Source organism: Diachasmimorpha longicaudata, chromosome 7 (genome assembly GCF_034640455.1).
Source record: "Diachasmimorpha longicaudata isolate KC_UGA_2023 chromosome 7, iyDiaLong2, whole genome shotgun sequence".
Classification (NCBI taxonomy): Eukaryota; Metazoa; Arthropoda; class Insecta; order Hymenoptera; family Braconidae; genus Diachasmimorpha; species Diachasmimorpha longicaudata.
The window spans coordinates 3,056,252-3,067,968 of record NC_087231.1 but is presented as its reverse complement, the minus strand read 5'-3'; the positions used below and the strand labels follow the sequence as shown (position 1 = coordinate 3,067,968).

Below are 11,717 nucleotides of genomic sequence, written 5' to 3'. Positions count from 1 at the left end.
TTTTGTCCAGACATATCAAGCAGTGTCAATACTGACAAACACTTTTTATTACTGTTTGAAAGTATCACAGAACAACGGAATCATTATATTTTACATGATTGTTATAAAATATTGACATATTGTATGAAGTAATGGACAAATAGAAATTTGAAGAATTAACATTTCAGGGGGTAAGAAATTTCGTTTTGTTCAAGAAGGTCATATGATCATCGGATAATAATCGTGATCATTATATGATGGATCATATACTCCTCTTTTCGTAGTCAGAGATGACGTGTTTATTATATAAATTAAGTTTCACTGTTTCGATTAGCTTAGAAGAACATTTTAATGGCTTATGGAAATTCAATTTTAATTTATATGAAGACATTCGTTTTTTCCCTACATTAAAGAAATATTTTAAGAATCATTTCCTTTGTTGAGGGCTTCATTTTAAATACGACGAAATGAAAATCATCACATAAATCGATTTCTACCTAAATTAGAATTAAATTCCAATAAGCAATTAAAAGCTACTCCTAATTTAATCGTAAAAAGGGGATACCGATGCATACATGGAAAACAACAGCAGTGATTTTAAGAAGATGAGTCCTTTATACAAGTTAGCATTGAATTTTAATAATAGATTTAAAATGATGAGAAAGTGCGATGATAAATAATCCTATAAAATTGCCTCTTAATCATCCAAAGACAAATGTTTGACTGCTCTTACATTTAGTACCTTCAGGTAAGTCAACTAAATATACTGATGTGTCATTTTCATTGTAATAAATTATAATAAATCCTCTACATTCTCAATTAATTTTTTATGTTTGATGTCAAATAATTTACAAGAAATATTAACGATAATTATTCCTTAAAACTTTCTATAATTCTGGATTTGACATAATGTTTCATTTTCATGAATCATTAAACCGTCCGAAATTAAATTATTGTCAATGACACAAAAAAAAATCAAGAACTTTGTCAATAAAAACAAAACAAAAAACGTCGTCTTAAAAAAAATTTCATTTGCTACTTCAACACATGTTAAATCACCAAAAATGTCGACTACAAAATATTTTCGTTGAAGCAATTTTCATCCTGCGAAGTTTTTGTTTCGAGAACTTTCATTTTGAAAAAAAAAACAGAAAAATTCTCTGAGAAATTTTAGTTTGACAGCAAAAGCTGTAGACAACTGACTTCTAACCTCAGGACCGTAGCAATTTAGGAGGGAATTCAACAGAAACATCGAATTCTGGAGGGCTCAGCAACTTGTGGCCAACTTCACTGAAATCTGGAAACGGGGGGTAGGTTATGTCAAAACAGTTGTGCCGCAAGACAGCGCTTGTGTAGAAATTTGCACTCTCTCTCCCTCCTTTCTCTCTTTCTCCCTCTCATTGAATCGAATGGGCGGCATTTCCAGGGGGAGATAAAGATTGAGAATCCCTTTCATATCCCTACTGCAAGTTGACCTGTCAAATTGTCGGAACCATTGTTTGTATCACAAAAATCGACATTTCTAATTCATCAGCCAATCAGTTCTCGATCTTCAAATCAATCATTGGAACGACAATTTCAAGGTGTGTTGTGTACATTAAGATTGATATACATGTTGTTTGGGGTGGAATGACTATGGTCTGGGATGCAGTGCGAATGTAATTTCGGACATTGTTGGCCCTTTTTTCTCCAACCCCGCCGGGTACTAGGACTCCACCTCCTAATCACAATAAATTGACCATTATTCCCATCATTGATCGAATTGGACGCTGAGGAAATGAATTTATGCACTAAAGTTTGCAGTCTCGAGTGGAATCAAAGCAATGAAAATATATTGATTGAAAAAGGTGTTTGGGGCGAACTAGAACGAAGTCTCGCACTGCACTATTCAATGTTTTTTTTGACGAATTGAGTGGTGTGTTGTTGATTGTTAATCGTTTTTTATCTGGTTTTCTCCTTTTCATTCAGGAGGACCAGCTTCAAGAAATTGAGATCCTGTAGTTGATGGTAGTTGGAAGTGTCTGCAGAATCATGGAGCAGACTATGAATGAGAAGGAGGAGCTCGTGAAAAAATCACTCTTTAGCTTCGTAAGGAAGCAAGTGCCCACGGCGCAGTTAAGGTGATGTTCATTCTTCGGTTTCCAATTTATTAAACGAAGGGGTGAATAGAGATATGTTGAGTTGGCTATCAGTCGAGTTTTTCAGGAATATCTTGGAATTTAAGGGAGATGGCAGAATTTTTGTCAGGACATTTGTTTAGTACTCAATTAGCCCCACAAAAATGCTATAATGAAAATTTTGCTATTTCTTTTAAATCCTGTGATATTTAGAAAATAAGGAGATGATAGCAGATATTCGACTGTAGATGAATTATTGAAATTTATGAGTATATTTTGTTTGCCATCAACAAATTGATGGAGAACTTCCGAATAGTTTTTACAATATTTTTTTTACTATTAATTTATGTCTATGGAGAATTTATGTAAATCTACATAAGGAAATGAACAAAAGCAGCTAATTAGTTGATTAAGAAATCTTTATTTATTTATTTTTATAATTTTGTACTATTTTATTCAATTGATTATGATAAAGAAGCAGAGACAGCCCAGGTAACAATTTAGGGGGAAATCAGGAAATACGACCGAACTGTTACTCGTTTTTAGTTTTGTTTTCTTTTTAGAGGTTTTATAAAATAGATTTCGTATACGTGAACCGTACAACTAAGGTCCTTTGTATTATCGAGTACAGCGTATATTATTTAAGGAATTTTTTTTTTCTGTAAAAGGTGTAAAACCGGATCCTGGAAATAAAACATTGATTGATTGAGCAATTGATTATGATAGAGAACATCAAGACGAAAATTTTCTCATAAAAAAACAAATTCGATCCAGTTATTTTTGAGATATTCCACATAATCATTTCACATTTAAAATTGAATATCTCCGAAATTAATCCTTCAATTAAGCTCATTTGTAATACCATTCGTGATAGTGATGAAAGGAAGATCTCATCTGAATTTTAAGTGAATACCTGAATTTTCGCGTGGGTGAGAGGACGAACAATAATTTTTTTAACAGAAAAGTGATGATAACTATGAGTTCTCTCGCATTATCTAATCAATCAGTAATGCTATTCAATAATTTTTCAGTTTTTTCATCATTAAATAAAGAAAGTTGCACACGTTTATTATTCGGTTGATGAGAAATCGAGGTGCAATCCGATAATTAGAACTTGTTACTTTGTAATTACTATATGAAGAGAATAATTATTTAAAAATTACGTACCCGTTCCGTAATCTGCCAGTCAAAACAGTATTTAGTAAAAAATTACGGAAGAGTTAGGCATTTTTTCACTGAACGTTTCGTACTTTTTCTTGAACATTCTCGACGTTTTTCCTGAAAGTTCAGTAAAAAAGTGCGTAACTGTTCCGTAATTTTTTCCGAATATTGTTTTTACTGGAAAATTACGGAACAAACACGTAACTTTTAAAGAATTTTTTCTCCCCCTGTAACTAACCGACTATTGGATGAACCTGAGTAATAATAATTAGTCATTATTTGATTGATCAATAATTACTCAATTCCAATATTTGAGTGTTTCATCAGTCGATCGTTAATTTCAATTACTCATTGATTTTGTGTCGGCGATAAATTTCAATAATGATTACTGGTGAATGGAGTAATTGGCGATTTTCCTGTATCAATATTCAATCGGAGAAGTTTGGAAATATGGTTTGCAAGTATTCATTAATAGAATAATCGGAAAATCTGTCGCTGTAAATATTTAGTCAATTAATAATTTAAAATATTATCCTACACTGATTACTCATTGCTCAATTAATCATTCTCTTCATAATCGATTGATAATTACCGCAATAATCAAATAATATTAATCAAAAATCGATGATATGATAATTTGTGGGCTTATCTCGTGTCTCCACTATGCGACTGAACTTGTGTAATTTAAATTTAAACGTAATTTATTGCAAGAAACATACAAATACAATACATGCAATTTCTTGCATAAGAGTTTTTCGTTATCTTAATTTACAAATTATTATGTATTAGGGCTATTGGAGGCTTCATAAGAAAATAAATCAAAAAAGTCTCCATAATTAAATGAATATCTTCATTTCACAGTTTAATCGATGACATAGTTCTCTCCTACGTCGTGTCAATGGTAGAAGAGAGTGCATTAGAGGAGGATTTGGACGTTGAAGGGCTCTGCGAGATGGTCTCAGCCTGTCTCCCTGAATTTTCAAATATCGAAAAAGATGCTGTGTCCAAATGGCTATTGGATGTGGAGAGTGAATTAAGACAGAATACAAAAGGTTCCAGCGATTGCCAGACCCATGATCCACTCAGTCACCTGAGCTTGACAGCGCTATTACCCCCAGATTCACAGAGAATGCAAGTTCATCACGTTTGTGAAACCAGTGATGCTGGAAGTGATTCCAGTGGAGAATATTTCAGTGAGGTAATTTCACTATTTTCCTAACCATCTCGAATGTCGTTTTTATTCGCCACTTTATTCGTCGCAAGTGCTCATAATTCCATCATAAAACTGAGCTTAAAAGCCCCCGAGAGCGAAAAAAAGTGAAGGAGCCATATTTTAATTAATGATTTGGCATTTCATCTTCCTTTTCCCCATGTAGACGTTGGATGGCCATCATTTACGTGATCACTACTCATTTTGAATTGTCCCTTTTATTCACTTATTGTTCAATATTTATTGAAAACGTTCTTGGAAAAAAATCCGAATTTTTTCTGTTTATTTATAATAAATACGTCAATCTCGCTTTACCTCGTCGCTGGTGATATAATCATTTGCTTTTATATTCCTCACAGCAGCAGGAAGCTTCTTGGCACGAGATTTCTCTTCTCCAGGAGATGTTTCCAGCTGCAAGTCCTTCTGAGATACGTCATTGCCTGGCAATCGCTGATCGTGATATTACAAAAGCTGCTCAACTTGCACTCCACAGACAAGAGGCTGGCCAAAGTATTACCAGCAACCTCAGTTATTTAACGGTACGTTACTCCCCAAAAATGTCCAAAAATCCCTTGAAAATTAATAACTCTGCAGGCGGATATGATTATCACAGTTCAAAATACAAAACCAATACATGTTCGAGCATCAGATGGCCCGGGAGGTGGCGACAAGTGTTGTCGCTTTTAGATAGACAAGCGTATTTTCATTAAGTTTTTCAGGTATAAAAAAGATTTAATGGTAAATAGTGACAAGTTATTGAGCTATTCTCGCAGCGGAGCCCCCCCCAGGGGGGGGGGGCAATCGTACCGATGCCAAGAGAAATATTCAGAGCCGATATAGGACTAAAGAAAGGAATAAAATTCAAGGAGATTAGGAACAACGTGACTCTGGAGGGCTCGATGAATGAGGAGTTTTCGAGTGAAGAAATACAAGGAAAAACAACGAAGGTATCTCAAGGGAAGGATCAGAACAACAACGAAGTTGATGACAAATGCATTACGAGGAGGAAGGAGCTGGCACGCCAAAGAAAGGAGGTAACCCCCCAGGTAACGCTAAAGTACTCAGGGAAAGGAAGGTCATTCCTCTGGAGCACTTCCTAATTAAAGAAGATGCTTGCCTGATAGAGCGTCCTGAGAAGCAGAAGGGCCGGGGGGAAGGGAGGTCTTGACAGCAGCGGGAGAGGTGGGGGAAGAGAACCAAGACACTCTCGATGAGTTGGCGATCAATCGGAAGCATGACGAAGAGACCTCAAGAACCCCCTTGAAAAACCCTCAGGGCTACTGCCTCATCCCCCGATTCGCCAGACACATCATGGAATGCCAGGTGGTGCGGCAGAGGGAGGGCCACCTCTTCTCCAAATCGGTCAGACCTCAGTGCTCACAGGTTGGGCGGGTGATCCATCACCACAGAGCGATGCCTAATCGGTCTCAAGAATGGAAAAACCCCCCGAGAGGATGACATCCCCAAGCGGGTGGCGGTAGGTGGGAGGTAGGTGTGGAGATAGGTGGGTGATGACATCAACCCTGGAGGCCCTGGGTGGACTTTTTCTGGTACTCTCGGAGGTGTGGAAGACGGGAGATCTTATCAGCGGATGCAGTCTAGCTAGACCATTCCCTATATACAAGGCAGGCAATGAAAACCTGGGAAGCAATTACAGGAGCATAGCTCTCCTGGACGTCATCCAGGAGACTACAAAGTTTTTCCCAAATCACAGCAGTTCGGCTGTCAAATTGGGCGGAAGACAAGGGAGTTCTGCGAGAGTCAGGCTGGCTTCAGGCCCAGGAGGGGGACCAGAGGCCACATTTTTGTCCTGAATGCAATCATCAACAAGCGACTTAGGACAAAAGAGGGAAAACTCTACGCGATCTTCGTAGAATTTGAGGCCGCTGTTGACTTGGTGGATCGAGATATCCTGAAGGAAAAACTGTGGAACTTTGCAGTGAGACATAGAATGCACCACATGATTCGACGGATTTATACGCAGACGACCAACGAAATCATTACCGGTCAATAATCTCAGGAAGCTTCAGCACATCTACTGGTGTATGGAAGGGTTGTCCGTTGACCCTCCACTTTTTGCTATCTTTATTAACGACCTGGAGGATATATACATATAGGCAGGAAAATATGGATGGATTGAGGATAGATAAGGCAAAATTCTTCTTTCCAAAATTCGTAGATGACGTAGTGTTAGTGGTGGAGGATGCGCAACAGATGAAAAAAATGCTTAACCTGCTGGAAGGATATGCCCAGGAAAATCAACTGATGGTGAATGACAGTAAAACCAAAATGATGGTATTTAGTAATCGAGGACGCATTCGAAAGAACCGAGGGGGGAGGTGGTTGCTGAATGCGCAAGAGGTGAAGATAGTTAAAGAATTTAATTATCTGGGATTCTGGTTGACTTCAAGAAATAATCTTAGCAGACACTTATCAAGAATACCTGCAAAGGCCCAGAGAGTAATTAATATAACTAGAAGAACTGGAAAGCGCTCGTTCAAGAGACGCCCCCACCTGCAGAACACACTTACCATGTCTGATTGTATCTGCGGGGTGGAGATCTGGGGCTGGTCCCGCTGTGAAACCCTTGAAAGAGTACAAAAAAGGAAAATGAGCATGGGAATCAGCCGGAACACCCCAAATTACATGGTTAGACTGAAGATGAGACTGCCTAGGCAACAAATTGCACACTTGGAACTTTGTAGTCCACAATTTGGAACTCGTATTCACTTAAACTAATGGTGATTGATCTTTTGTCGTATATGATACAGTTACTTATCCTCATCAACGAGTAATGCACTTCCCCTTTCATTTTTTCCCTTTTATTTAGTTCGTCCATTTGCACAAATTCTACAAAATCTATTTTTTCCCCTTTCTCTTTTTAAAGTAAAAGCGATAATTAAATTGAGGAAAAAGTTACGTTTCCAAATGGGATCAATTTTCCTAAAAATTTTGTGGAGTTTTTGATAATCTTCGAATTTACTTAAAGGCTGGAGCTACGTCAACCCAAACGTTTCCCCCACATAATCCTTCCCAAAATTTTTCTAATATATTCTAATAATTTCTCCCACATTTTTGTGCAGCCCAACAGACGTGCAAAGGCCAGTGTCAACGATGACGAGCTTAAATCACGTATAATCGCCCGCTACAGCTACGTCGATCGTGACGACGACTCTCGTGAACATCGACCAGTGACCCCAAAGCGTGAGCCAAAAAAATTAGTTCGCTATTTGGATAACAAGATCGTAAGTGTCAAGGGGGAAAGATACACCGAAATAAGACGCGGTGGAGAGGATGAGGATGGTAACGAGGGTGGCAGAAAGCGAAATCACTGCCGTCCGTAACCAGTAACCCTGCCTCCACCCCCTGATCCACCCCCTTGGAGGCATATATGATTCTCAATGTTTTTTTCTCCCGCGTGTAACGCAGGTTCTCTCGTTAATATTTTTTTCGTACTGCAATCGATGAAATTGATTTTTTCAAATTTACGCTTTCCAAGAGAAATTGTAATTTGCTGATTAACATTTTTCAATTTGCCCATTCGATGAGTTTTATATTTTTTAAAGTGGAAAATAGTTTGATTAGAATTGTTTTCCGTGAAAACGAAAGGGGAAGACAAGAGATAAGTTGTTCGAGCGTTCTATTGGCCAGTCCATTTCGGTGAAAATCCTCTGAATTTATATTAATTCACAGCGGCTCTTGAAAATTTCCAATTGTTGTTAATGGGATTCAACCACATGATTTCGGTGGCGAAGGGGGAAATCGAGATCAGTAACTTTTGACTATTGACCAGGTTTTTATGAATATCTCCGAATCTAAAGAAGATAGCAAAATTTACGACAGGATCTTTTTGGTGGGGCAAATTAAGTTCTATAAGAAATGTAATGACAAAAATTTCGCCATCTTCCTTAGATTCGGAAATATCGCTGAAAATCCACTTTGATTTACCACTTCGTTACTGATTTCTGCACAGAATTTCGTCGAATACAGAGCCCAACTGTTGAAATAAATATTCTACAGACGATACCCTGGAAAGTAATCATTATCAACACTCAGTGTGAAAATACCCCTGGTCGCTGAAATCAAGAAAAAAAAATGAAGTGATTACTGGGTATCAGCAATTCCAGACGAAGGTCAAGGAACAATGAAATAATTTTTGCAACATCTTGTTTGAGAGGGTCAACATAAAAGTGGACTGGTTAGTGCAGCTTTTGCTTTTCACAGCATCACGATATTTCTTTATTTTTTTTCTCACCACTTTTTGTCTTTCTAGTGACTGATATTGTGTATAGACTTTTGTACGTTATAGTTTTTTCTAGGATTTTATTTTGTTTTGTTTTCTTTTGCAAGTGTAAACCCCTCACATTTTTGTGCACATCAGTCTGCTCTATACCATTTTAGTATTCTCATGGACTCTCATTCATCAGTATATTAAATGATTATTACAATATTTGTGAATTTTTTAAGAAAACTTTTCTCTGTAATAATCGGAAAGTGAAAATTTTATCGGATAGGGTTTAGCAGTGTGTCCAATTTAGGTAAACTTACCAGACATTTTCAGCAAGATATTGAATCCAATTTTTGTAAGGATGTGTTCAAGCATTGTCCACAATAGTTTGTCGATTTTCTCTATTTTACAGGTAGTTAATAATCAAAATAATTATTAATTTGCTTCTAATATGGAAAAACTACTGACAGTGAAGGTCGTTTGACGATAATACAGCATTATCATATTGATGGAGGCAACATGCAAATTTTTCCCTGCGATATCATTTCTCGCAAATCGAATATTAGTGGGATCGTTCATTGATATTCTCTATAGCCGATAGAATATATTTGATAAAATGATTCATCTAAAATGTACTCCCTTTATTATGTAAAGTAGCTCTACCCTCAGGTCGGTATGTGACTGATTCAATATGCAATGGTTTTGAAATACTTTCAGTTGTGAAATTTTCCAACCCATTGCATAAGCAAAATTCAAAAAAATTTATATGTAATCAGTATTATCTTCTCTAAATTAAATTTTGGAAAGTATTGATTTTTTTCAAACGTTTTTTCAATTTTTGTACGTTCAATGATCAAAGATTGAGAGATTAATCTTTATCTACAATGGAAATGTTATTTTTTTTCATTTGTTAACTGTTTTTGCAACAGTTGAAATGATAATTAAATTCAGGAAAAAAATATCATTGCACATGTAATCAAATTATATGACAATTGGGTGGAGTTTTCTATCATCTTTGAATTTATTTAAGGGTAGGGCTACGTCAAGATGAACTTTTGTATTAAGATCGTGTCTCAGATTTTTAATGTATTGGATGTATTGGCCTCTTTTGGTCATGTGCCGATTTCTTTAGCATTTTTTAAAAATTTATTGATCGTCTCAATGCAAAAAAGTACATCAGCAGCGAAGTTGTAAATCGAGACAAGTCACTATCGACTAGTTTTTGATCAATATCGCGGAATCTATGTGAGATAGCTAAATTTTGATTACGACCTTTTTTGTGGAGTCTGTTAAGTTATGCAATAAATGTCATTATGAAAATTCTTCTATCTCTTAGATTCGAATCGATTTATCTCATTTTACCACTGCGCTACTGTCGTTAGGTCTTTTGATTGATAATTTTTCTGCTTTTAAAATTTTGTGCATTTCTTGAAAATTGATGAAAAAGACAAAAAATGTCTAAGTCATAATACAACTTACAATTAATAAATCTGCAAGCAATGCAAAATACAAAAACAATGCATTTTCGGACATCAATTTGATCAATAGTTTCGCAGAAAAATAAACATCAAAATTGACTGAAAGGGGGCAGTTCGATAAATATATGCTTCAACAGGAGTATATATGTATCATTAATTTTTGTAAATTACAATGCCCATTTCCACTACACCCTACCATTCAAACCAAATGTTCGATTTCAGTGGTGCTGGTGTAAAACGAAATAATTCGACTCATCTCTGAGCCGAGTTTTTGATCAATATCTCCGAATTGAAAAGAGATAGCGCATTTTTTGTAATAACATTTGTTGACGTACTCAATTTGTTGCACAAAAAAGGTTATAATAAAAAATTTTCTTTCTGTCTTGGATTCCGAGATATTCATCAAAAACTGATCAATAGTCAAAAGTGACTTATTTTTTTTTACCAGGTCGCTACCGATTTGATTATGCGCGATTCAAGAAGATCACAAAATCTATGAAGTTTGAATGAAAATTTTATATTTATGTGATTCCCCATACTGAAATTCTATACGACGGCAAATATTGAAAAAAAATTTTGCATTTTTGCCGAGTTATTCACAAACAAATTGAACAGTTGAAACTTTGTAGTCCACAATTCGGATTTAAAATTCCATAAAAAACTTTTTTACCAGATTTCCACCATGTAACTTAGACATATTTGTTATGTTTACTACTTCTACAGATAAGATCTCATTACAAAAATGCCCTTCTGTCAAAAAATAACGGAATCTGTCTAATAGATCATTTAATCTGGAAAATGCTGTGTTTGTGTCGACACTGCAAAATTATTGCTTCATTCACGCCATATTATTTAACAGTATTACTATTGTTATAACGGTTGGTTATAAAACAATCTTGACTGCTATCGGGTATATTTAGAATGTGAGGGAAGCGGATGCAAAAAAAAAATTATTGCACTATTGGAAAATAAAAATGGTAAATTTATCCGTTTTGTGATAAACCACTAATAATTCCAGGTTTCTCAAGTTTTCCCAAACCTAAAGTGAGAATTTTCTTGCAACTATGCTTTACAATTGTCACAATTAAAAAATGCCAATTTTATTTCATTAATTTTTATCCAATTTATTGAATCTCAATTGAGTGAATGTATTAATCTAATCCGTTTTGTATTTTATTTTTTCTCATGAAAAATCCGAAGAAAATCATATGATAAAATTGAAAAAAAAACATTAGCATTTGCCAGATGTGTAGAATTACTTCGAAATCATTAGAAGTCTTCACGTAGTGAGCAGTGATATTCTTTAGAATTAAAAAAAAAAACATGTAGATGTTTCACAGTGGGCCGGTCCTTGCCGTAGACGTAGATGTAAAGAATAAAAAAACTGATTAGAAATTATCATAAATAATAAATACTATTATATTGTATGTACAATTATGAAGGAAAGAGTGACGAAAAATATCGAAAATGTGGAAAATTAGATATAATTCATTAGAAAAAAAAATGATTAAAAAGTTGGAGAAAAAATCACAAGCGAAAACGTT

At 35.5% G+C, this 11,717-nt stretch overlaps 1 protein-coding gene across 2 annotated transcripts; it reads left to right on the top strand.

Moving 5' to 3' along the window:
• The first annotated feature begins 1,355 nt into the window (after positions 1 to 1,355).
• LOC135164375 (CUE domain-containing protein 2-A) lies at positions 1,356 to 11,538 on the top strand. Of its 2 annotated transcripts, none has more exons than XM_064124651.1 (5): positions 1,356 to 1,562; positions 1,948 to 2,099; positions 4,119 to 4,455; positions 4,830 to 5,006; positions 7,551 to 11,538. In XM_064124651.1, the coding sequence occupies exons 2-5, from the start codon at positions 1,984 to 1,986 to the stop codon at positions 7,809 to 7,811; spliced, it is 891 nt and encodes a 296-aa protein (XP_063980721.1). In that variant the 5' UTR covers positions 1,356 to 1,562; positions 1,948 to 1,983; the 3' UTR covers positions 7,812 to 11,538. The 2 variants fall into 2 exon arrangements, with proteins under 2 accessions (XP_063980721.1, XP_063980720.1); XM_064124650.1 differs by having other exon boundaries at positions 1,365 to 1,562; positions 4,827 to 5,006.
• The last annotated feature ends 179 nt before the right edge of the window (positions 11,539 to 11,717 follow it).